Here is a 27,701-nt window from a genome sequence, read left to right as displayed (position 1 = left end):
TATGATCAATCATTTTAATACCATTTAAGATACAATTCAAATAGATATACATGTATGTATAACGTAACACAAAGGTTGATGATGTATTCATCAGGTACTAATTTAGGATTGAAAAAGAAGGGCAGTTTCACAGGAAAGGTTGCAAATGGACAGTTATTCTCAACTGGCATGTTCGAAACCCGAGTGGTATATGAGTACATTAAACTAGTTATCGATCTATATGCTCAACTAGCTCAAAATATGTAGACAAAATTTGGTATTGTTTCTTTGTATCTCCATCATGAAAAATTTAAAAGTATTTGCTATTAGTGTTATAAATCTACAAGCATCACACACACACACACACACACACACACACACACACGCGCGCTCTCTCCCTATCTCTCTCTCTCTCTCCATGCTTTCTCATTTTATTTTTTGACCCCGGTGAATTTTTTTTGCAACCTTGAACTGCCCAGCAGTGACTTTCCCTTCCTGCAAATATGGATGAAGTGAAAATTAATTGGTATGTCTGATAGTGTTCTGTTCAGTTTTACAGTTGCTACAATCCTCCTCCTCATATCATTTTCCAGATGTATCATTATTGGTGTCAGAAGTGGGATTCAACAAGTTCTATAGAAGTTCCACTGTAATACTGCAGGCCAGTGGAACTTTTATTAGAACTTTAAAAATATGTGTACATGTAGTCAAGTAGCACATAACAATAGTACACCTAGTGGGCAATCCTTTGAAACTGCTTATAAAATATTTATGGAAGATAAAAATGTACGATACACAAAGAAGGAATAAATCATGCAAGCAGAAAGGCATCTTGAAGATTCATCACAGTAAAATGAACAATGATGTGACAGTTTTATTGACTATCTCTTCTGAACCACCATGAAGGTGAGTAGGTAACCTCCAGTTCCAGTCATTTGCATTGTTGGGTGTGTTCGTGCAGGCAGAACCTGAAGGAGAGAGAATAAATTCCATTATTACTCTCATTAGATATTAATGACAAAGATATTGAGTGTTTTTTCCAGTTATACTGAAATGAAACCCTTATGATTCAGACTTGTAATATACACATATCAATGTCAAATATTTATCTGGTAACATAGTAAATACTACTAGAACCAATTTAGAACCAATGCAAGTAATCACCAGTTTTGTTTCAATCAAAATGTTTAATACATTAACTATCCATCCAAAACATGTATTCCAGAGAGACTAAGAGGACACTGGAAAATTAAGAAAGAGCATCACACAAGTAAATACAGTAGAACAAGAAAGGAAAGAGTAGGAAAGTAGAATACTCTTCAAGAACAAGAGGTTACACAGACATCACAATGAAACAAAACTGAGGGGAGTGATTAATTGCTTCCCTAACTTAGATTATGGGCAGCCATTACAATATTACCAAAATGATCATTGATATGTATTCCATTTTCAGTACTTTAAACAAAAAATTCACATTAAGGCCAAAATAAAAAAGTCTTCTTTTTTTTAAAGCATGGATTGCACTAAAAAGGTGGATATATTTGATACCAAAATAAGGGGCATATTTGAATTGAAATCAGAATGCGCAATGGCATTTTGGCTTCAAATACGGTTTTATGTCACAGCAAGAAAAGCCCGGCAAAAATTGAGTCCTAGTACGTGAAAGTAAAAATAATAATTTTGACGCGCACACTGACCAGAGACCAGAAATTTATTTTGTCTGGTCTATGGGGAGCTAAAAATTCCTCTCCTTGAACTAGTCTCAGTGTGATGGGGAGCGAGAGTGATGGCTCCCTGTAAACTGTGAGGTCTGGTTACTGAATGAACAAGAAAAGCATATAAACAAGACTTGAGTTTGTTTCATTGTCTGATCAATAAAGAAAGAGACAAACCTGGTATTCTCTGAACCAGGTTTCTGTCAACTTCAGTTTGATTGCCAAACCACTTTTTTTCAGTGCAGTGTAACAGTCAACTAAAGGCTGAAAACAAAGTATATGATCCTAGCACATTATTACATAAAATTAGGAAAACTATGTACCTCCAACAGATAATTTACATCAAATATACATTTAGTTTGTTTTGTTTAACAACACTACTAGAGCATATTGATTTATGAATCATCAGCTATTGGATGTCAAACCTTTGGTAAATTTGACATGTAATCTTAGAGAGTAAACCTGCTATTTTTCAATTAGTAGCAAGGGATGTTTTATATGCACCATTCCATAGCCAGGATAGCACATACCAGTCTTTGATAGACCAGTTGTGGTGCACTGGCTGGAATGAGAAGCAGCCCAATGGGCCCACCGACAGAGATCGATCCTAGACTGACTGTGCATCAAGCAAGCAATTTACTGTCTAACTGGTAGCTAAAAATCATCAATGATAAATTAAACTTCAGATTCATTTATAAGAAAGAATGTGTATATTAAAAAATTGAAATATGTAGAACCAATAACAATGGGAAGACACTCTCTACAATAATAGCCACTCTATATAAACTCTCATTTCATTGGCAGAATGCATCTTTTAATCACTACAGTTGTTACCTTGCTAGTCAGTGATCTAATTTGAACAACCAGCCTCAGTGGCATAGTGGTTAAGTCTTATGACTGGTAGGTACTAGGTTCGCCTCCTGATACTGACTCCCACCCAGAGTTTAATGACACACTGACTTCTGTCTCACTAACCACTAACCCTCTGTTGTGAACAGATAGCCCAGATGGCTGAGGTGTGTACATAGAACAGTGTGATTGAACCTGTTGTGAACAGACAGCCCAGATGGCTGAGGTGTGTACATAGAACAGTGTGATTGAACCTGTTGTGAACAGACAGCCCAGATGGCTGAGGTGTGTACATAGAACAGTGTGATTGAACCTGTTGTGAACAGACAGCCCAGATGGCTGAGGTGTGTACATAGAACAGTGTGATTGAACCTGTTGTGAACAGACAGCCCAGATGGCTGAGGTGTGTACCTAGAACAGTGTGATTGAACCTGTTGTGAACAGACAGCCCAGATGGCTGAGGTGTGTACATAGAACAGTGTGATTGAACCTGTTGTGAACAGACAGCCCAGATGGCTGAGGTGTGTACATAGAACAGTGTGATTGAACCTGTTGTGAACAGACAGCCCAGATGGCTGAGGTGTGTACATAGAACAGTGTGATTGAACCTTAGTTGGACTAAGCATGGAAATAAGTATTTAATAAAATGAAATTTGAACAACAAACCTCCTTGTACTGTGAATAAACAACAACCGGTCTAGATAGGGCCATGAATTCCAGTAGATTCATCACTATTGGTGTAGGATGGTACTTGCTGGCTACAATCAAACTGAAAATACGGATCATACATGTAGATATGGTTTTATATTTATTTGTAGTTATTTATATTGTTTGCTTTCACATTTATTTCCATCACAATATTGCATTAACAGGATTTGGACTTTTTAACCTGTAAAAAGGACCAACTCTTTAAGAGGTCAAAATTAAATGTCAATAAATTAACTAGTCATCCTTGACAAGATTATAAAAACCAGAAGAGTGACAATGGATAATCAATTTTTTTAAAGCTCATACTTAGGTTGGCCCAGTCACTGTTGAGTACACCAATGGACATAAACTGAAGGTTTTGGGTTAAATGCAGCATGCTGCACTCTTCTTGTGAGTGTACTCTTGAGTGTGTGGCCACATAAAGACCAGGAGATAAACACTAGGTATTCCAGAATCCAATGTCAGTAAGTGTTGGGGTAACAGCAATACAGACTAACTTCATATCACATTTAAAATATGCAATATTCATTTTAGTATCATCTGTTATATGCTATATCTATTATTTCTAATTTCACTTTCTCTTAAACTTCATATCACATTTTAAAATATGCAATATTCATTTTAGTATCATCTGTTATATGCTATATCTATTATTTCTAATTTCACTTTCTCTTAAACTTGTGAAAATGCTATCATAAACTTAGCATTAAATCATAAACTTAACTGTACATGTAAAAGAGTGTCTTACCAGTCAATATTTCTCTCCAATAAGATAGATTTGGCTGCCTCCAGCTGTCGAGATTTCTGTTGCTGTTCTTTTTGTTTTTCTTCCTACATTTACCAAACAAATCCATGTTAATTGGATCATACACAAAAAACCCATATATTAATACACAACTTGCTGCAGCAATGGACTTTCACAACAATAATTTCTATTTTCATAACATATTATATAATGTATTATACCAAACATGACTTCTGACAATGATATATATAATGACATGTATATTTTTTTATAAATTATTGAACATAAACAGTAGCTCTAATATATTATGCATAACAGACAAAGCAAGAAATGTACAAAATACATTGTTAGTAAATGTGAACAGGCTAAAAGAAAGTATAGTTATTGGATGTCAAACATTTGGTCATTTTCACTTAGGAAACCCGCTAAATCTTTCATTAGTACCAAGGGATCATTTATATGTGTCATCCAACAGACAGAATAGCACATACCGCAGCCTTTGATATAATAGTTGTGGTACACTGGCTGGAATGAGAAATAGCCCAATGGGCCCACCGACGGGAAACGATTCCAGACCGACTGCAAATCAAGCGAGTGCTTTACCACTGGGCTACGTACCACCCCCAAAAGAAAGTATAGATTTACATATATATAACTTTGAACATTGCTGCATGATTGGTTCTGTTAATATGTACAAAACTGTTATGTTATATAATACATATGAGGGAAAACATATTTTATAAGCATTAACTAGCTTTTAATACAGTCAAACTTTGTTATCATGATTTAAAAGATACTAATCCAACATGATCGAGATACTGGTAGTTCAAGAAAAACATAATAATTCTTGGTGAGAAGCCACTGAACAACGTCTCCTCCTTGAGATTGGTTGAGATAAAGTTTGACTATATGTATTTTAGAAACTGAATGTCATCATGTCTAATCTTACCTCTGATTTCTCTGTTTTCTTCCTGCCTTTCTTTCCTGTACTAATATCTGATTGTGTATGCAAATCTTCCGTTTCTTTCTTAACAGATTTCTCAAGTAACTTAGAGTGATCACCCTTTGACTGACTGGCATTATTGTCATTGGTGTCCATGGAACTATCATTATTTTCAACAGAAAGCTTTTCTCCTGTGTCCACATCCAAAGTTTTCGTAACTGGTGCACCATTTGTGTTTGATGAAGTGTCATCACATGACTGTTCAACATCTAACTTTGTTAGTGACGAATCATTTGGGTGAGATGACATATCACACATTTGTTCAGCTACAGATGGTGTCACCACTGCATCAGCTGATGAGTCAGTTAATGGTTTAGAATTTGATTTGAGATCCATTAATTTGTTTAGAGGAAAACTGAATAAGATGTCTTTGTATTCCTTTGGAAAATCAAAGTAATCCACAACATACCTGAAAATAAAAGTAAAATACAAAAAAAATGTCATGACCAGAAATCTAATTAAAACAAATCAATCTAAAGAATGACTAATTAAGACTACTACACAGGGAGCCGATGTGAAATGTGATATCCATGGGGGAAAACAACAAAGCATTCTTCTGTCTAATAATAAATGCTGAATTTGCATTATCAAACAAAAAAGATACAAGAAATATTACTGCCAACATTAACTAAATAAAAACAGCTTCCAACAGAATGACTGAATGAATGTTTAACAACAAAAATACACATCAGCTATTGGATGTCAAACAAAGGTAAGTATTCAGCAAAGTTGAAATTGATTACTATTTTTACCTATTGAGATCATTCCCTGGATAGAGTTGAACAATCTTGCCACAGCCTGCAACAGTAACACAAAAGATGAGAAACATGAAATATATTAATTTAGTCAATCAATTAAGAACAAACTGTAAATGTTTTTATTATTAACCAATGATACTGCTTTTAAAAAACTGATACAAGCTAATACTAGTATTAGTTGATACAAGCTAATACTAGTATTAGTATTAAATATTAAAGTACTGGTTAAATGATGCAATAAGAAATCAAAAGGTGTTGTCCGAAGAAATTTTAAAAGTGTAAAAGTGAAAAGAGGGGAATATTTATTTTAACATTTGTCATGCCCATATCATTTCATCTTCATAAATCAAGGCTAATATTCGTCCCTCGTATTCAGCCTTGATACATGTAGTCAAGATTACTGATATCCACTACTAGTGCCTTCTATTACATGATGACATCGCTGACCAATCACAGCATCAGTAACATGTGACAATCTTGAAAGCAATATCAAAATTTAACCGCCGGATGCTGACGCTGCCATCTTTGTTTACAATAACAAGGAAATCTATAAGGAGCGTTGCGATTTGTTGCAATCAGATCTCATCACATCCAATGAAATTTAAGCATTTTGTGGCACGATTTCTTGACGACATGTATCAAGGCTGAATACGAGGAACGAATATTAGCCTTGATTTATGAAGATGATATCATTCAAACACCCTGAATAGTTAATTAGTGCAAATTCAAAATCTGAATGTTTAATCAATGGAAGTTCACAATCAGTACTTCATAAATATATTGCTTATGGTGAGTGGGTTTGTGACCAGTGGAACATTTATTAAATTTTAGACACTATTGGATACATTCTTCAACAATGTAATCTACTTTTCTATCAGTTTCAGATAGGTGGGGCCATCGTCTCCTCATTCCTTCACACCCAACCCTGTGGTTTTGACAACCCTGAGAGTGAGATAAATATACTTGAAGTGTCAAGTGAAAAGTGCAGTTTCTGAACCCACCTCCCATTCTCTGCAGGATAGAGCCCACCACTAGACCTCGACACGAATCCACTACTGCCACATTAATTCCAGAGTGCACATTTCCATACCACAAGATCTGAGACAAACTGTCCACTCGGAGATTACTGAAAACAAACAAGACTCTTCTAGCTGGCAAATGTATTCACGTTTAACTTAATTTAAATTGTAAATAAACACAGGTTGTAATATAATTATCGCATTCATAATATTCAAGAAACAGCATAATAAATAAATATTAATTTGTGTTTTAAAGCATATAAAAATTATGTTCAAATTAGAATTTATTTTGGGTTCTACACATGCTTCCATTTAGTAAAATGCCACAACTTTATTAGCATAAAACGTGTCTCAATCACAGACTCTGCAAATAATCGGGTGGTAATAGAAAAATATTAATGTGCCATTTTAGCTGTTAATCAGGAAACTGAAAAAGGGGTATTTTTGTTATACACAATCAAAATATATAATTAAAATGAATGACTTACCATATTTTATCAGGTGCTTTACTGTACAGCATCTCTATCAGTAGTCTAGCTGTTGGCTTTAACACTGTGACTATAAACACATGCCTGAAATAGGAAACAAACAATTAGTATGGTATATATGTTTTTATAAAAAATTAACCATAAGTAATATGTGTAATGTAATGGGATGTGGAAAGTGACAAAACTGTTTTCATGCTAAGAGTTTTGGTTATTTACATGTTTAACTGCATGTATTCTCAATCGATCAAGATATTTAATGTAATCCATTATATTATTACTAGATGTAACCTGAGAAAGTTTAGATGAGTGTAGTGAACCTTACACTGAGCTTTCCAACAAAAATATTACTGTCATATACAGATGTGGATCGGGGGGGGGGGGGGGGGGGGGGGGGGGGGGTTGGGGGGGGGGGGGGGGGGGGGGGGGGGGGGGGTGGTCTTTGGGGCCCACCCCCCTAAATTTTGCGAGTTATAATTTTATTATATATTAATAATAAAAAAATTACGATCCCTCTCCAAACCCCCCCCAATCTTTCCTTGGCATTCCGCCTCATGTCATTGGGGCCTCCCCTAAATGGATTTTCTGGATCCACCACTGATATAGATAGCCAGCCTTCATTAGCTATGGTTATATACATAACCTCCGTGTTTATAACCTCTGCTGTGTTCAGTAACAATTATATTTATGGATATCTTCTTTGTATGCAATATTTAGCATGATATGTGTATGGTAGTTCATTGGACTAACAAAAACAAAATCATAACAAAATGCGGCATTGGAAGGAGATCAGCAGTGCAGATTAAAAGAGGAGAAGTGATCAGAATGATCAGAAACTGTTAAAATGGCCTTACATATTATATTATAAATTTGCTGAACTAATAAATAATACCATCTTAATGCTTTTTCAGTGTTCCAAAAATCAATTACTGCTGTCTACTAAACAAAGCTTTTTTATATATCTTTTTTTTTAATTTTGCTAATTAAAATATAAATCATAGTAAGAGTAAAATTCCAAATATGACCTGGGCCAAGTGTAAAGTTATATATATATATTTACAATGCTTCCATCATTTATGTTTAGGAAATCACTCTCTAAATTAGGCCTGCTTAATTTGACATGTCCCAAAATATGTTCAACAATTTTGCTCAGGAGAAAATTAATATTCATTTAACAAAACACAAATATACTTACTTTTTCCTCTTCTTTTTCAAATATTTAGCTTGAGAAAACTCAGTTTTGGCTTTGAACGTATCACTGTGTTCTACCAGTTGTTGAATAATTTCCTGTCAAAATTAAAATAAGTAAGTTTAAAGGTAGACTAAACTCCAACAAGAGCCTTATGTGTTGGAAAGATGCATACCCGGACCACCAACACATACTGACAGTTTAACAAATGAAAAACGCTTAATATTAGAGTTAATAAAAAACCCATTAATATTCCTGCTAACTGGGGGCAGCCATTTTGTTTTGTTTTTGTGATGTCCGGTGGTATAGCTTGGGGTGAAGTGATGTCAGCTCCATCCAACTTCTCTATGCACAGTGTAAACAAATGCTCTAATTTACGACAAGTGTTTTGCTTTCATCAATCTGACTTGTAAAACAACATAAATGACTTAATAGTATAATAAACTATTTAACTAAATATATTTCAATTTGCATCAATAGAACGAAATGGAGTTGTAGTATTTTTTCTTTTAAAAAATCCAAAGAAAAAATGCATATTATTAGGCCCATTGGTAGGATACGTTCGAGCAAAAACGACCACTCACGATACCCAAGTGATAATTTTCTTTTGTTTGGAAGTACATAATTGGTCAATTTTGTGATTTTAGATGGGAAAGTCTACTTAATCAAGGGTTTTACAGAATTACTTACAGTAATAAAGCAGGATGGCTGATAATGCCCATCACGATTTGAGGTTATCACACAATACCCTGTGATCTTAATATAAAGAGGCACGTCTTTTTAGGGTGTCTAGACCGTCTAAATATACACCTGCGAATCAGGAACCACAGGTACAGGCCTCAGAAAGAAAAGACCAATTAACCAAGAAAACACTCCCGACTATTATTTCAGTACGTGGGTTAATTTATGTACAAAACATAATACAGTTATTTCAACACTTTGACAATGGTGGTTTATTTTGTATTGAAAAATAAACCACATATACACGTTGCTGTGTTACTGGGATGGATATTATTACAGAACATTGAAGTGCATCAGCAAAAATCAGGTATGTTTTGTTTCTTCAGTTCGAAGACTTAATTCCTGATGTGACACGTTAGGTATTATGTAATCACCAGCTCGCCAGAAGGCGTATTCACTGGGATGGTACAAAATGGCTGAGTAAACAAAAAAAATTGTGGAATAAAATACCTCACTACAAATTGGCTTACAAAAAATTATATGACTATTATTTTCCTTCTTCTCTTTGTTTTTTTAAATAAAAGACTAAAAATAATTTATTTATTCTCCAACATGTACCGAGATGAACAACCAGAGGATTAACTAAACATAAATTTCATTAATCTTCATGTAGCCGATGTAGGTCTTCAAGTTTATCAAAAAAAGAAGTCAATTTGATGACTTAATGTAGATCTTCATGCAAAGTTTGACAAGTGCTATTATTGTGCAAAAGTATAACCTTCGGACTTCATGTTCATACAGGCGAGACAATAAAATACCCTATGAAATACCTGTCCTGTGACTCCTTTCTGCTTCATTGATTCAATATCCTGCTGTGTCAACTTCTGATTGGAATCATCTGCCTTGAGCTCTCGGTTGTCTTTCCCACTGCAGCTCTCTACGAATAAAAGTAACGGACATTTTAAAATGTGCTAGTGTATTTTCTTAGGTCTAAAACAGTAAAACTACTAGCATATCGAAAGTTATTACTCTGTACAGTACATTCTAGGTATATTTACTCACAGCAATGACAGGACTAGAAAATAAATGCAAACATATACATTCTGACACCCATCTTTGATATTTGTTTTAAAATAAATTTGCCAACACTACATGTTCACACATGCATTGCTATTATACATGCATGTAAATGCCAATTTTAATTGAAAACTCATGTTGGTTATAATGGAAAACCCTCACAATCAACCAAAAATATTTAATTTGTAACAAGGACACATCATTTCAAATAATATGTGTATAATTGTTTTGGGTTGAACTTTCAATACTGGGTTGTTGGTTTTTTTGTCTTTCCTTATGAAGTCTTAAATTTACATACTTGTTCGTATATGTATGGTGTACATGTACGTAATTGCAACTTGGCTTCTTGTAGGCATATCATGCACTCATTTAACATTGACATGCCAGGGATTGATAAGATATTTAAACAATTACCTTCAACCTCTTTACCAGTCTCTGCAGTGACTGGTGGGTCCGCCTTGACCAACTGTCCATCTTTCAGTTCAAATGTTGTTCCAAAGGGATGTCCAATTATTCCATCAAGCATGAACTTAAATTTATCAAGAAATAGCTGTCTGTAAATGAAAAAAAAAAAAAACTGTTAAACTTAGTCGATACATCTGTCATCAAACTGATTTGTCAATTCAGTTTCATGGATGATGTATTCGGCTATGTACCGGTAATACTTCTACACAGAAGTTTGTTTGTTTTGATTTATTAATCATCAGACATATAGTCTTAGAGAGGGAACCTGCTACTTTGTTCCATTAGTAGTAAGGGATCTTTTATATGCACCATCCCACAGACAGGATAGCACAGTCATACCTGTAACCACAGCCATTTGTTATACCAGTCGTGGCGCACTGGCCAAAATAGCCCAATGGGCCTACTGATGGGGACTGATCCCAAAATGGCCATGCATCAGGTGTGCACTTTACCACTGGGCTATGTTCTGCCACTCTACACCGAAATGCAAACTTTTGCAAGTTTAAGTCCTTCAACACAATGTTCTAATAGTATTTGATGACTTTTGTGATGATTGGAAAAAACTCCACAATTCCACAGAATTAAATGTCTCACTTGTAACTATAAAAAATTTGGTGCACAGTGTTGAACATCCATAGGTGCAACTATACCCCAAGTTTCAATGATCTAGCAATTAAAGTTTGTGAGAACTGATCTAAACACGAAACTTTAATGTTAATTTGTTGCCATCAAAAAAGTAATATCATACCTACATCTCACCTTTTACTTTGTAAATTGTAAAAGCGAGACAAAGACCATTATTTTATAACAGTTTTCTTCTGAATATCCTTTAGCTCTGTTAGAAGGATGCAGTACTGTGGTTGAGTGCTTGCAGGTGTGTAATGATGGGTTGGTGGTTAGACCCACTTGGGTGTTTTCCCATTCCGATCACTTCATTCAATCAGTAATCAAATATTTTGCTCATCTGACAGATCTTGTGTGCTGTAGGTTTTAGCACAAAATATTGATCCGGACCTGGAGTGGGGGTGGGGAGGGTCAAGGAAGTATGGACCATTTACAAGAAGAAAAAAGAATTTTACCCATTTATGTTAAAGTACATTCATCACTGATATACAACTTTTATTTGCATAAAATTCCAATCTGTAAATATTAGTTTGTTATAAATGTTTGGATTGGTCCAAAGCATATCACATGACAAAAAAAACAAAACACATTTCTTTTCATTATTATTAATGTAAAATCCCTGAATAATCGTGATACTCCGTTATTCATTCATGTCACTAGTCTCACTGTACTGACAGCTGGGCTCGAACTTAGTGACAGCATCGACAGCAATTGCCGTCATTGAGATATAAATTGCTGTAGGTCAGGAGCATCACCGACAGCACTTTTGTGTCATCAGTAAAGCTCCTCAATGAAAGAAAGAAAGAAATGTTTTATTTAACGACACACTCAACACATTTTATGTACGGTTATATGGCGTCAGACATATGGTTAAGGACCACACAGATTTTGAGAGGAAACCCGCTGTCGCCACTACATGGGCTACTCTTTCCGATTAGCAGCAAGGGATCTTTTATTTGCACTTCCCACAGACAGGATAGCACAAACCATGGCCTTTGTTGAACCAGTTATGGATCACTGGTCGGTGCAAGTGGTTTACACCTACCCATTGAGCCTTGCGGAGCACTCAATCAGGGTTTGGAGTCGGTATCTGGATTAAAAATCCCATGCCTCGACTGGGATCCGAACCCAGCACCTACCAGCCTGTAGATTGATGGCCTAACCACGACGCCGGTAGCTCCTCAATGAAGGCAAAATGTATACTCCATGTGTACAATATCTGCCAGTGTATAACATTTGTACATTTGCACTGACGTAGGAAGTGGGGGGGCAAGGGGGCACATGCACCTCACTTTTCAGATATTTTGCTTTATAATAGTGTAAAATTGTAACTATAAAAGTGTGCCCCCCCCCCCAGTTTGGCACCTTCCTATGCCACAGATTTGACATATATGTATGTGTACATACATGAATATAATTTTTCAGTCATATTTATTTGCTGTAAAAGACACTTTATAAAAAAAAATGCCACTGACAGCGCCAAAATTGCTGGCGGTGGGACGTTTCACACATGGCAATTTTTTTTCTTTTTTTTTCTGCAAGATATAAAATCTTAAGTTCGAGTCGAGCCCTGTGTATACACACAGTAACACATATGTGTATCTAAATAAGACAACTGATCAAACTAGGTGATGTAGTTTTAGCTGAATAAAAAATGTTGAAGAACAAATTACCATTCTCGACTTATTTCTATGCCTGTTATGTAAGAACGGCTTTGTGTTACACCGTTCATAGTTCTGTGCTATCATGTTATATTCTTAAGTAAACCTCCATAACAATTATAGATCCATGTCTCAACTAGTTGTCCCGACTCCTCGAGTCCTTCCCTATTTAAGCACTATTAAATTATTTGTTGTAAAATTAATCTATAGACTGAATCATAGTCACTTCGTACCCAAGTCATATCGTACCATCCATTTCGTACCATGCTGCCTGGTCATTTGACCCGTCATTTCGTACATTGGTCATTTCGTACCATTGCAAAAAGTCATTTCGTACCCAAGTCATTTCGTACCCTAGTCATTTCGTACCATTGTGAAGTCATTTCGTACCCTAGTCATTTCATTCCAGTATATAAAAAACGAATTGACTATAGCATAAAAGCAGTGGGTTTTGTTTTAAAACTTTATTTTGACAGTTTGAAAACCAGAACACGTTATTGTGCAGCATATCGTTATTGATACCCATAATACCTGTCAACTGTTATCTGACCTGACAAGAGCCGTATATGGTATTTACTACTAACTGCCAACGTCGATTTTGTGTGAAATGGCTCCAAATAATTAGTCAAAAACAACAAAATTATATAATGGACCAACAAAATATTATTTATTTATTAGGTCTTCTTTTCAAACTTGCTTATTTGCATCTTATTTGTTTAAGAAATAAACAATAACAGCCATTAAAACATTAACTACCTTACTGATTGCCAAATTAGCCAATTGCTAATGTTTATATAAAGTGGCAATAATTTTTAGTCTTTTACTGATAAAATATTCCTTAAATTAACCACAAATTTGTAATTTAATGTTATTTTGTAATACTATAATAGACATTACCGGGGTGATTGTTATGGTACGATATGACTTTCAGTTATGGTACGAAATGACTAGGGTACGAAATGACTTTTTGCAATGGTACGAAATGACCAGGGTAAAAACAACCAAATTAGGTACGAAATGACCAAATTAGGTACGAAATGACTATGCCTATTCTCGGAACCAAACATACGGGTACTTCGACCCCTGGCCGCCATTGTTTATCACGTGACGCGGTGAAGCTTCTCCTTAGTTACGTATGGTTTGATAGTGAAATGAGGCAACTTTGGTCGATCGTTTACAACAGTTAACGGTCACGATGCCTAACACATGTTGTGCAGTTGGCTGCATAAACCATAACATGATGTTAAAAAAAATATCGTTTTACAAATTTCCAAAAGAAGAGACTAGGCGCCACTTCTGGGTAGGGTCATTAAAACGACAAACCTGATGGAATTCCATGGCTTCCCTCACAGAATGTGACTACGTTGACTTTAATGTTGTTGCTTGTTGTCACCAACAGAGATTAATTTAGCAAACAAAATGGTTAAAGCATGTGCAGTGATAAAAATCCCACATTATACTGTAAATAAAATACACAATTCCATCGTCTTCCATGAAAAATCCCCCAACAAAACGATGCATCCAGTTCCTGAATAAAGAATATATTCCTTTATCATTAAATTTGTGTGGTCTTTATTTTTCATTTAATCTTAGTTGCTTGGATATTATCTATACTTGTATTTATTTTGCCATACCACAGCTACTACATCTTATTTATTTATTTTTCAATTTTAAAATAAAAGTTTATACTGCTAAATTACACACATATAATAATTATAATATAGGCCTAAATAATTGTTTAAACTTTTTTTTTTTTTTTTTTTTTTTTTTTGCAAATGTGTCTGTAGCAGGCCTGCAGTAAGAAAACATAGGTCGTTCCCCCCCCCCCCCCCACCCCCACCCCCTTCTCTCTCTCAGTGTGTTTAGTATTTACTTTGGTGCAGAGGGTAAATAATGTGTGTGTGCCTTTGTTTCAGTATATAATATATATATATATACACCGGTATATGCCACATTTGTAGGGAAATCACTGTGTGTGTGTGTGTGTGTGTATATATATATATATATATATATATATATATATATATATGTATGTATGTATATGTGTGTGTGTATATACGTGTATATATCTATATATGTATACATATACATACATACAATATATATCTACATAAATACATATACATATATATATATATACATACACACACACACATTAGTGATTTGTCAGGGCATGGTAGACCAAACACTTTTGGGGCATTTTCACCATTTTCGGGGAACTTTTTTTCATTAAAAACACACAAAAATTAATTGAAATAAACATTAATGTAATTTATGTGCTTGCTTTAATAAATGAATGGCAAAAGATGTAAAAGGCATATTTTATTAATTAATAATACCTTTTGGGGTGTTTCATAGAGGCAATTTTAGAATTAATTAGTGAAAAAGGCTAATTTAATCTCAGGGCAGCATGGTGCTGACTATTGAGGCATGGTGCTGCACCATGCTTAAAACAAGCTAGGGAAAACACTACACATACATATATATAAACATAAAAATACATAAAAAATCTATTCTATTGTGGATCAATGTAATTTGGTGGTTGTGGTTCATTTGTAAAGTTTACTTGTTCTTGAAAGTTAGAGGACTTACCTTTTCACATATATATGTAGTTTCATGGTATTCTACAGTTCAGTGTGTGTGTGTGTGTGTGTGTGTGTGTGTTTGTGTGTGTAATCTGCTTTAGAAATTACCTGCAATAAAATGAATGAATGGTCAACTGCCATACCTGATATTTGTTTTCCATTTTGAAAACACTGTTTGACATGGAGAATATAGCATTTAACTATCTCATTCATATATTTTCCTTGAATATGCTACATAAGTGCATCTACATGAGGTAATTTAACCTGGGTTAAAAGCAACTTAGGTTAAATATGTGTAGTCTAGTAAAACATACCAATATAGATCAGTTTATTAACAACCATATTTGCCTCCTATCTCCAGCTGTATACTATTAAAAATTAGTTTTGTAGATATTACTTAAATTGAACTGCAATAACAATTCCAATACAGCACAAGACTGAACAAGAAAATATCTGCAATATCCATTGTGACTAGATATAAAACAACACCAATATTATACATATATATATTAACCATTATTTACTCAGGTAAGTTTTTGTGTTTTATTACTAAATATACCAGGTTAAACCCTATTATTAAAACATTTGCATGTTTGTTCGACGAGGTAACACTTACATGTATGTTTTATTAGGTTGTAGACCTCGACATGAAAATAACTGAGGGAACTGATTATTTGCTCCCTAATGTAGTTTATGGGGGTCAATTTAAAATATTACTATATTGATACTACATGTATATAAATTCACATGCCAAAGGAAACTATATATTATTCTCCTTGAAACTAATCTCAGGTGTGATGGGTAAGTAGAGAGAGATATTGCTCCCCCTAGATGTCAAGGTCTGAGGATGGCTATATTTTATTATTGCTATTTTTTGTTGCCTGCATTCAACCGGTAAGGAAGGTCAACATCATGTGGTAATTTTGCAATCTGTAAAAACAAAAGCATTTCATTATTTCAAGAAACTGTATTTTGTTTTAAGAATAAAAGAATGTATTCAGTGGAACATTATACTGTTGCCAACATGTCTATATAATAAGATATGACAATAATACTATTGTAATTTTGAACTTGTAAAGTAACAACTTTGCCATTGTTTAATTATTACATATTATTTGGAAATAAAATAATTATTAAATCATAAAAATAATTAACTTAATCATGCATACAAATTTTATTATAAATACAAATTATATATTTTGTAGCCCACATCATAATTATTATATTAATAATTATCTTATCATTTCAAAATTGTTAAAGGGACATACCCTAGTTTCAACCCGTGAAAATTGACACTAAATTTAGTTAATTTACAAACCTGTAACACATTTGGACAAAGTTACAATTGAGTGAAACATTGAGTGAAACATGAGTCTGTGACTTTGAAATGGTGAAATACCCTCTAAAAATAGACTAAAACTCGACTCCATAACTGTTACTTCTTAGACGCACGTGCGTTTTTAAAAATATGAGAAATGCATTTTGTGATATTAAAAACACCAAGATGACCAAAAACACTTTGAATGTACGGAAATTGACAATCTAAACAATAAAATCTAAGTAAAGTATGATTTAAGTTATCAAAATCGGTTATAATAGTCAAAAACATGCGTTAGTGTTTAAAAACTAGGGTATGTCCCTTTAAAATTTATAATTAACATTACCTGAAAATTGCATCAACAAAAATTATATTTTGCCCAACCTGCCCTGTCCCCTCGACATTCTAAGTACACGGAAACACATCGGTACTAAATATAGATTATTCTCGGAACCGGCGTGACGTTACACGGCCTAGTTACCGATCATCCGGGTCTTTGGGGGTGAAGCAAAGCCTTAGTGATTACTGGTTTACATAGAATATAGTTATCATATTAACTTTTTACATGCCTTACATATTGTCATTTATTTTCTGTAGCTAACACATAGTTGCAATACGTCTTATGTGTATTATAACAGCTTGGGTTGCCATATAAGAGAAACGAACAACAGGAATCTGAATTAGTATAATCTATATTTAGTACCGATGTGTTTCCGTGTACTTTGAATGTCGAGGGGACAGGGCAGGTTGGGCAGAATATAATTTTTGTTGATGCAATTTTCAGGTAATGTTAATTATAAATTTTAACAATTTTGAAATGATAAGATAATTATTAATATAATAATTATGATGTGGGCTACAAAATATATAATTTGTATTTATAATAAAATTTGTATGCATGATTAAGTTAATTATTTTTATGATTTAATAATTATTTTATTTCCAAATAATATGTAATAATTAAACAATGGCAAAGTTGTTACTTTACTACAAGTTCAAAATTACAATAGTATTATTGTCATATCTTATTAAATATAGATGTATTGGCAACAGTATAATGTTCCACTGAATACATTCTTTTATTCTTAAAACAAAATACAGTTTCTTGAAATAATGAAATGCTTTTGTTTTTACAGATTGCAAAATTACCACATGATGTTGACCTTCCTTACCGGTTGAATGCAGGCAACAAAAAATAGCAATAATAAAATATAGCCATCCTCAGACCTAGACATCTAGGGGGAGCAATATCTCTCTCTACTTACCCATAACACCTGAGATTAGTTTCAAGGAGAATAATATATAGTTTCCTTTGGCATGTGAATTTATATACATGTAGTATCAATATGGTAATATTTTAAATTGCCCCCCATAAACTACATTAGGGAGCAAATAATCAGTTCCCTCAGTTATTTTCATGTCGAGGTCTACAACCTAATAAAACATACATGTAAGTGTTACCTCGTCGAACAAACATGCAAATGTTTTAATAATAGGGTTTAACCTGGTATATTTAGTAATAAAACACAAAAACTTACCTGAGTAAATAATGGTTAATATATATATGTATAATATTGGTGGTGTTTTATATCTAGTCACAATGGATATTGCAGATATTTTCTTGTTCAGTCTTGTGCTGTATTGGAATTGTTATTGCAGTTCAATTTAAGTAATATCTACAAAACTAATTTTTAATAGTATACAGCTGGAGAAAGGAGGCAAATATGGTTGTTAATAAATTGATCTATATCGGTATGCCTTCTACTAGACTACACATATTTAACCTAAGTTGCTTTTAACCCAGGTTAAATTACCTCATGTAGATGCACTTATGTAGCATATTCAAGGAAAATATATGGATGAGACGGTTAAATGCTATATTCTCCATGTCAAACAGTGTTTTCAAAATGGAAAACAAATAACAGATATGGCAGTTGACCATTCATTTTATTGCAGGTAATTTCTAAAGCAGATTACACACACAAACATACAATGAACTGTAGAATACCATGAAACTACATATATATGTAAAAAGGTAAGTCCTCTAACTTGAACAAGTAAAATTTACAAATGTACCACAACCACCAAATTACATTGATCCACAATAGAATAGATTTTTATGTATTTTTAGATTTATGTATATGTATGTGTAGTGTTTTCCCTAGCTTGTTTAAGCACGGTGCAGCACCATGCCTCAATAGTCTACCACCATCTTGCCTTAATCAGCACCATGCTGCCCTGAGATTAAATAAGCCTTTTTCACTAATTAATTCTAAAATTACCTTTATAAAACACCCAAAAAGGTATTATTAATTAATAAAATATGCCTTTTACATCTTTTGCCATTCATTTATTAAAGCAAGCACATAAATTACATTAATGTTTATTTCAATTAATTTTTGTGTATTTTTAATGAAAAAAAGTGCCCCGAAAATGGTGAAAATGCCCCAAAAGTGTTTGGTCTACCATGACTTTACAAATTTCTAGGGAAATCACTAGCTTAATGTGCGTGTGTGTGTGTGTGTATGTATATGTATGTATGTATGTGTGTATATATATATATATATATATATATATATATATATATATATATATATATATATATATTATATGTATGTATTGTATGTATGTATGTACATATATAGATATAGATATATATACACACACATATACATATATATATATATATATATATATACACACACACACACACACTAGTGATTTCCCTAGAAATTTGGCATATATATATATATATATATATATACTGAAACAAAGACACGCACACATTATTTACCCTCTGCACCAAAGTAAATACTAAACACGGAGGGGGGGGGGGGGGGGGGACGGGGACGACGACCTATATTTTCTTACTGCAGGCCTGCTACAGACACATTTGCCCCCCCCCAAAATATATATTAAAGTTTAAACAAGAATTTAGGCCTATATTATTATTATTATGTGTGCAGTATAAACTTTTATTTTAAAATTAAAAAATAAATAAATAAGATGTAGTAGCTGTGGTATGGCAAAATAAATACAAGTATAGATAATATCCAAGCAACTAAGATTAAATGAAAAATAAAGACCACACAAATTTAATGATAAAGGAATAGGAGAAGCCACGGTGACGTCACATGTTTTGATCACGTGGTACCGCGTGAGCGCTGGTAGGCAAGAAACCAGTTGACAATACTGGCATTAGTAGTAATGAACAATCGAATGTTTTTCCGTCAATTAAATCAGTGTAGACTAGTTTTGATGAATGGTATTTTGTCATGGTAATTTCATACGTTGTTGTTAGATGCACAAGTCACTGTAGTAAGGATTATGAAATTTAAGTTTCATCAAATACAGTGGAAGCGAAACGTTGAACAGTTAAAGCTGACAACAATCAACTTTGCCCATCCCACAACGGAGATCGTCATTTTATACAAGGTTTGTTGTATGTTCGTAATACTAATACACGTCAGTGTTTATTGAAATGAAAATTGAAAAGTTATTAAAATAAAAAATAATAATAATAAAATCCCCCACCAAACTGTGACATGGAAACAAAGATACCCTGTGAACAGTAGGCCTGTCAATCGACAAACGTTTTATGTAACTTTTTGTTTGTATTGACAGATCCATTATAGTGGGTAAAACAAAATCTGAATATATTTTATATTGTATTATGCCATAAAATATGTTGGTGGCTGGAGTATTTATATTTTTAATTAAATAACAGGGAGATGTGTGTGTGTGTGTGTGTGTGTGTGTGTGTGTGTGCAATCAAGCATATATATATTGTTTCAATGCTTTCATATGAAAATGGTTCTGAAATATTTCCATTTATTAATTACATTATATGTTAATTATAATGTTTTACTTTTTTTTTATTGAAGAAGTGATCCACAGGTGTATTTGTAATGTGTAAGTTGATTTTTTAATAATAAAATAAAAGACATAAACATTTCAGGGTGGGATATCAGATGTATTAAATCATTTGTTTGGGATTAAAAATAAATAAATAATAATAATAATAATAAAACTGGATATTGATCCACAAGTTGGTGATAGCCACCATATTTTATTAAAAACATAAATCATGTTACATGCATTTATTATATAAGTTATCTGAATTTGTTTGCAGCAAATAAAGAAAAGGGGAGCTGATTGTATTTATAAGTATTATTGTCATTAGTGACAGATGTCAATATGTCTTCACAAATACATTTATGTGTATTCAAATATTTCAATAATATTCAATATATATGTCCTTGACCAACATCTTGGGCTTACATGATACAGTCAAAAAATGCTATAGTTACTAGTACTAATATGTACACAATATAAAACTTTCATACTTATATATTATAGAAATTTACCAATTTTCATATTTTTTTCTAGGTATCAGTGATCCCTGTTTATGGACAAAAAGAGAACCGGCAACTCTTGAATGAAAAATGGGCCTTTCACAATGAATTAAGGGCGTTTAAGTTTTAGGGTGAATTAAGGGACGCTAAGGAGAACACTGGTATCAGATTCAGCGATTCTTTTCTACAGTATCTCATGTTTCTGTGCATAAGAAGGATACCAGAACTTTTTTCACTGACTTTCCAACCTACCATATGCAATATTATTGGGGCTATTCAGTATGTGATGATGACAATGATAACACTTGGATTTAATCTTTTTCTTTTACCAGGATCTCTATTTTCTAATAAAAACAGACTTTACAAAATCAATAAAATTATATCGAGAAACAATAGACAACACATATTTATTATTTTCTTTTTCTATTATCATTATAAACCAATGATCAAATGATATTTGCATTGTGTTAATGTGTGTCTTAAATTAAAACATTGTATTGTTACCATTTACAGTAATTTGTTGTTTTAACTGGTTTATTAATCAGGTTGAAAGTGATAGCTTTGAAACTGTGCCTCTTGTCAAAGGTAACTGACACTGTTTTAGATTTGAAAGGAAGGAATCTTTTATTTAACAATGCACTCAAGTCATTTTAATTACGGATATATGGAGTTGGACATGTTTAGGGATCACACAGATAATAGTAGGGAGGAAACCTGCTGCTGTCACACAATGGATTACACTTTCCGATTAACAATAAGGGATCTTTTATATGCATCAGCCAGAGACAGGATAATAAATAGTGTAGCCTTTGTTACACCAGTTGTAGAGCACCGGCTGGAATGAGAAATATCCCTATAGGACCACCAACAGGAATCAATCCTAGATCGACTGCATATTAAACTATGTCCTGGCCTGCATGGGATTAGGCGATTAAAATATTAATGGCAATTTTTATGTATATATATATATACTCTTCAAAAAAAGAAACGCAAAAGGGTACAAATGGGTTATAACTCCGATTTTATGTTTCCTACCGGTTCATGCTTTGTGAATATAAGGTCATTGCATGTCCCAAACACATTCCCACGGTTACATTCGATAAAACGCAGCTACTGTACAATAAAGTTCCAAAATGTGAATATTCGCAAAAACGCAGCCACGTGCAAACCATGTCACCAATGCACGTGCGTTGTCTGCACGTGCAACATGAACACCGACGGTATAAAAGTGCAGGGTGTTCGCTTGCCTGGCCTCTGTATCTGGCCGACAGTTGACAATCCAGGACATGCCACGTCTCAGTGAACCGCAGAGAAACAATGCCATCGGCCGACTAGACGCAGGCGAATCCAGAACGGCCGTTGCCAGGGCATTCCATGTGTCCCCAAGCACCATCTCCAGACTGTGGGACCGTTACCAGCAACATGGATCAACACGTGACCTCCCTAGATCCGGTCGACCACGGGTCACTACCCCCCGGGCAGGACCGCTACATCCGGGTACGCCACCTTCGGGAACGATTGACTACTGCCACCTCCACAGCCGCAGCAATACCAGGTTTGCGCAGGATATCCGACCAGACCGCACGGAACCGCCTACGTGAGGTAGGAATTCGTGCCAGACGTCCAGTTCGAGGTGTCATCTTAACACCACAACACCGTCGACTCCGACTGCAGTGGTGCCAGATTCATCGACAATGGCCTCAACTGCGATGGAGACAGGTGTGGTTCAGTGACGAGTCCCGATTTCTGCTCCGACGTCATGATGGAAGATGTCGCGTGTATAGGCGTCGTGGTGAACGTTATGTGGCAAACTGCGTGCAGGAAGTGGACAGATTCGGCGGGGGTAGTGTCATGGTGTGGGCAGCCATCTCACACACTGGCAGAACTGACCTGGTCCACGTGCAGGGCAACCTGAATGCACAGGGCTACATTGACCAGATCCTCCGGCCACACATCGTTCCAGTTATGGCCAACGCCAACGCAGTGTTCCAACATGACAATGCCAGGCCTCACACAGCACGTCTCACAACTAAATTTAGGTTCCTCCATTTTAATACAATGTGTTAATATGTATCCGATATCAGCAAGTTTAAGGAATAAAAAAGGACTTGATAAAATTAATAGTTTTAAAGTTTTTGTAATAAGATACTTGCTTAAATTTGTTGATGAAAAGCCTTACAAATGAACCAGTAGACAAGTCTGATGTGTTATATATATAACTACTGTCTATATATTGTCTACTGGTTGTTCATTTGTAACAAATGTTCATATATATATATATATATATATATATATGTGTGTGTGTGTATGTGTATGTGTATCTATATGTGTATCTATATGTATGGGCGTATGGGGACTCTTTGATTTAGGGGGGCTGGAGGGGTTGATTTGCCCGAAATTTTACCCAGATAAAAACTGCCCGAATTTTTCCCACAGTTTTGCCCGAATTTGAGGGGGCAATTGCCCCCCCGGGTCGTACGCCCATGGGGTTATTTAAAATTGTTTAAAGAAATAATTTCCTTTAACAAAGTGTAGGTCAATTATTTCTTTTAAACAGTTTTAAATAACAGTTTTAAATAATTGTGTGTACGCGCGCTCGTTTGTAATGCTTTACTTGAAATGTGGACCAGACGCTTTAAAAATACATGGACTAAAAATATTTATTCAGGTAAAAAGAAAAAAAAAGGAAGTTTGCTATAGTTTTGAACTCGGTCAATCGTCAAATTTTATGGGTGGAAAGAGTACATGTATCTCCTCCATACATGAGCTATGTAGAATAGCGTTCCCGTGCTACAAGCGGTAATTTAAGCACGTTTTGGCCATTCTTTGCTATTCACGCTACGCTACTTCCCTTTGTTACTAATGGCCATTATGATAGACTTCTGCCTACCAGATGCGCGTGCATGCTGATACGTGACGTCACTTCCCTAAACACATGGCTTCTCCTATATGCTCTTTATTCAAGAACTGGATGCATCGTTTTGTTGGTGGGGGGTCATGGAAGATGATGGAATTGTGTATTTTATTTACAGTATAATGTGGGATTTTTATCACTGCACATGCTTTAACCATTTTGTTTGCTAAATTAATCTCTGTTGGTGTCAACAAGCAACAACATTAAAGTCAACGTAGTCACATTCTGTGAGGGAAGCCATGGAATTCCATCAGGTTTGTCGTTTTAATGACCCTACCCAGAAGTGGCGCCTAGTCTCTTCTTTTGGAAATTTGTAAAACGATATTTTTTTTAACATCATGTTATGGTTTATGCAGCCAACTGCACAACATGTGTTAGGCATCGTGACCGTTAACTGTTGTAAACGATCGACCAAAGTTGCCTCATTTCACTATCAAACCATACGTAACTAAGGAGAAGCTTCACCGCGTCACGTGATAAACAATGGCGGCCAGGGGTCGAAGTACCCGTATGTTTGGTTCCGAGAATAGGCATAGTCATTTCGTACCTAATTTGGTCATTTCGTACCTAATTTGGTTGTTTTTACCCTGGTCATTTCGTACCATTGCAAAAAGTCATTTCGTACCTTGGTTATTTCGTACCATACCTGAAAGTCATATCGTACCATAACAATCACCCCGGTAATGTCTATTATAGTATTACAAAATAACATTAAATTACAAATTTGTGGTTAATTTAAGAAATATTTTATCAGTAAAAGACTAAAAATTATTGCCACTTTATATAAACATTAGCAATTGGCTAATTTGGCAATCAGTAAGGTAGTTAATGTTTTAATGGCTGTTATTGTTTATTTCTTAAACAAATAAGATGCAAATAAGCAAGTTTGAAAAGAAGACCTAATAAATAAATAATATTTTGTTGGTCCATTATATAATTTTGTTGTTTTTGACTAATTATTTGGAGCCATTTCACACAAAATCGACGTTGGCAGTTAGTAGTAAATACCATATACGGCTCTTGTCAGGTCAGATAACAGTTGACAGGTATTATGGGTATCAATAACGATATGCTGCACAATAACGTGTTCTGGTTTTCAAACTGTCAAAATAAAGTTTTAAAACAAAACCCACTGCTTTTATGCTATAGTCAATTCGTTTTTTATATACTGGAATGAAATGACTAGGGTACGAAATGACTTCACAATGGTACGAAATGACTAGGGTACGAAATGACTTGGGTACGAAATGACTTTTTGCAATGGTACGAAATGACCAATGTACGAAATGACGGGTCTAATGACCAGGCAGCATGGTACGAAATGGATGGTACGATATGACTTGGGTACGAAGTGACTATGATTCAGTCTATAGATTAATTTTACAACAAATAATTTAATAGCGCTTAAATAGGGAAGGACTCGAGGAGTCGGGACAACTAGTTGAGACATGGATCTATAATTGTTATGGAGGTTTACTTAAGAATATAACATGATAGCGCAGAACTATGAACGGTGTAACACAAAGCCGTTCTTACATAACAGGCATAGAAATAAGTCGAGAATGGTAATTTGTTCTTCAACATTTTTTATTCAGCTAAAACTACATCACCTAGTTTGATCAGTTGTCTTATTTAGATACACATATATGTGTTACTGTGTGTATACACAGGGCTCGACTCGAACTTAAGATTTTATATCTTGCAGAAAAAAAAAGAAAAAAAATGTCCATGTGTGAAACGGCCCACCGACAGCAATTTTGGCGCTGTCAGTGGCATTTTTTTTATAAAGTGTCTTTTACAGCAAATAAATATGACTGAAAAATTTATATTCATGTATGTACACATACATATATGTCAAATCTGTGGCATAGGAAGGTGCCAAACTGGGGGGGGGGGGGGCACACTTTTATAGTTACAATTTTACACTATTATAAAGCAAAATATCTGAAAAGTGAGGTGCATGTGCCCCCTTGCCCCCCCCCCCCCCCCCCCCCCCCCCCCCACTTCCTACGTCAGTGCAAATGTACAAATGTTATACACTGGCAGATATTGTACACATGGAGTATACATTTTGCCTTCATTGAGGAGCTACCGGCGTCGTGGTTAGGTCATCAATCTACAGGCTGGTAGGTGCTGGGTTCGGATCCCAGTCGAGGCATGGGATTTTTAATCCAGATACCGACTCCAAACCCTGATTGAGTGCTCCGCAAGGCTCAATGGGTAGGTGTAAACCACTTTTAATGACCCTACCTTTTTAACATCATGTTATGGTTTATGCAGCCAACTGCACAACATGTGTTAGGCATCGTGACCGTTAACTGTTGTAAATGATCGACCAAAGTTGCCTCATTTCACTATCAAACCATACGTAACTAAGAAGAAGCTTCACCGCGTCACGTGATAAACAATGGCGGCCAGGGGTCGAAGTACCCGTATGTTCGGTTCCAAGAATACTAATTCAGATTCCCGTTGTTCGTTTCTCTTATATGGCAACCCAATGCTGTTATAATACACATAAGACTTATTGCAACTATGTGTTAGCTACAGAAAATAAATGACAATATGTAAGGCATGTAAAAAGTTAATATGATAACTTTATTCTATGTAAACCAGTAATCACTAAGGCTTTGCTTCACCCCCAAAGACCCGGATGATCGGTAACTAGGCCGTGTGACGTCACGCCTGTTCCGAGAATGGAGTATGGTACGAAATGACCATGGTACGAAGTGACTAGCAACCTATATTGAAAGAAAACATATGTACGCAATTAGCTATGACCTTTTTACTTTTACTTGAAAAATCTGTAGCTTTTTTTCTCTACGTAAAACGACTTGGTCATTTTCTTTAATCATAATCTCTCCAGGAACAGACATTCTATTTCTGATTTGCACGTGTGTATTATTTACCGGAACCCGGAAGCAGCAATATTTTCCTCCATGCTGCTGAAAGCACCGTAATGTTTGGGACGTCAGACAACATGAACAGATTGTAGGTTACTTTCTCATAGTTTACATGCAGGTACCACAAATAATTATTTCAGGCACGGTAGAGCAGGGTGTGTGGAAGTGAGCATAGGTACTTGATGATAAACCATTTTCCAATGACACAGTGACTAGTACATGATACGGTGGTTAGTACATTGATTTAGCCACTGTGATCGAAAGCCTGTTGTAATCCATAAATGTCTACTATTGTTTTTAACATTCAGTACTGTTTTTGTTTTGTTTTATTTTGTTTTAACAGCACCCTATCATACGCGTTTTGGTTCGCGTTTTATTCCCGGCCAGGACGAAGTGAGGATTTTACCCTGCCAATAATGCAAATTTTAAAACACGAAACTATATGAGGAAAAAATGTAAAAATAAGTACAAACTTAATTTTACTGCTTAATTTGCATCATATGCTTCTTGAAAATTGACGTTGATATATTCTGCTATTAAAAATACTTCATCAGGACAATAAACACACGATGGTATGTACTATCCTGTATGCGTGATGGTACATATAAAACATCCCTTGTTGCTAATAAAAAGGGTAGCCCATGGAGTGCCGACAGCGAGTTTCCTCTCTA

General features: G+C 34.8%; 1 protein-coding gene across 3 annotated transcripts; it reads right to left on the bottom strand.

The window, feature by feature from the left end:
* LOC121371688 (tRNA (adenine(58)-N(1))-methyltransferase non-catalytic subunit TRM6-like) lies at positions 1-27,054 on the bottom strand. Of its 3 annotated transcripts, none has more exons than XM_041497763.1 (12): positions 26,909-27,054; positions 10,623-10,762; positions 9,962-10,068; positions 8,457-8,548; positions 7,265-7,348; positions 6,759-6,883; positions 5,752-5,797; positions 4,946-5,408; positions 4,000-4,082; positions 3,210-3,312; positions 1,872-1,958; positions 1-947 (listed from the first exon to the last, which is right to left on the bottom strand). In XM_041497763.1, the coding sequence occupies exons 1-12, from the start codon at positions 27,001-27,003 to the stop codon at positions 861-863; spliced, it is 1,512 nt and encodes a 503-aa protein (XP_041353697.1). In that variant the 5' UTR covers positions 27,004-27,054; the 3' UTR covers positions 1-860. The 3 variants fall into 3 exon arrangements, with proteins under 3 accessions (XP_041353697.1, XP_041353698.1, XP_041353699.1); XM_041497764.1 differs by having other exon boundaries at positions 26,923-27,031; XM_041497765.1 differs by having other exon boundaries at positions 26,917-27,020.
* Positions 27,055-27,701: the final 647 nt, after the last annotated feature.

Source organism: Gigantopelta aegis, chromosome 4, assembly GCF_016097555.1.
Source record: "Gigantopelta aegis isolate Gae_Host chromosome 4, Gae_host_genome, whole genome shotgun sequence".
Lineage (NCBI taxonomy): Eukaryota > Metazoa > Mollusca > Gastropoda > Neomphalida > Peltospiridae > Gigantopelta > Gigantopelta aegis.
Note: the sequence above shows the minus strand (reverse complement) of the source record. Positions and strands in the feature narration are given on the sequence as shown.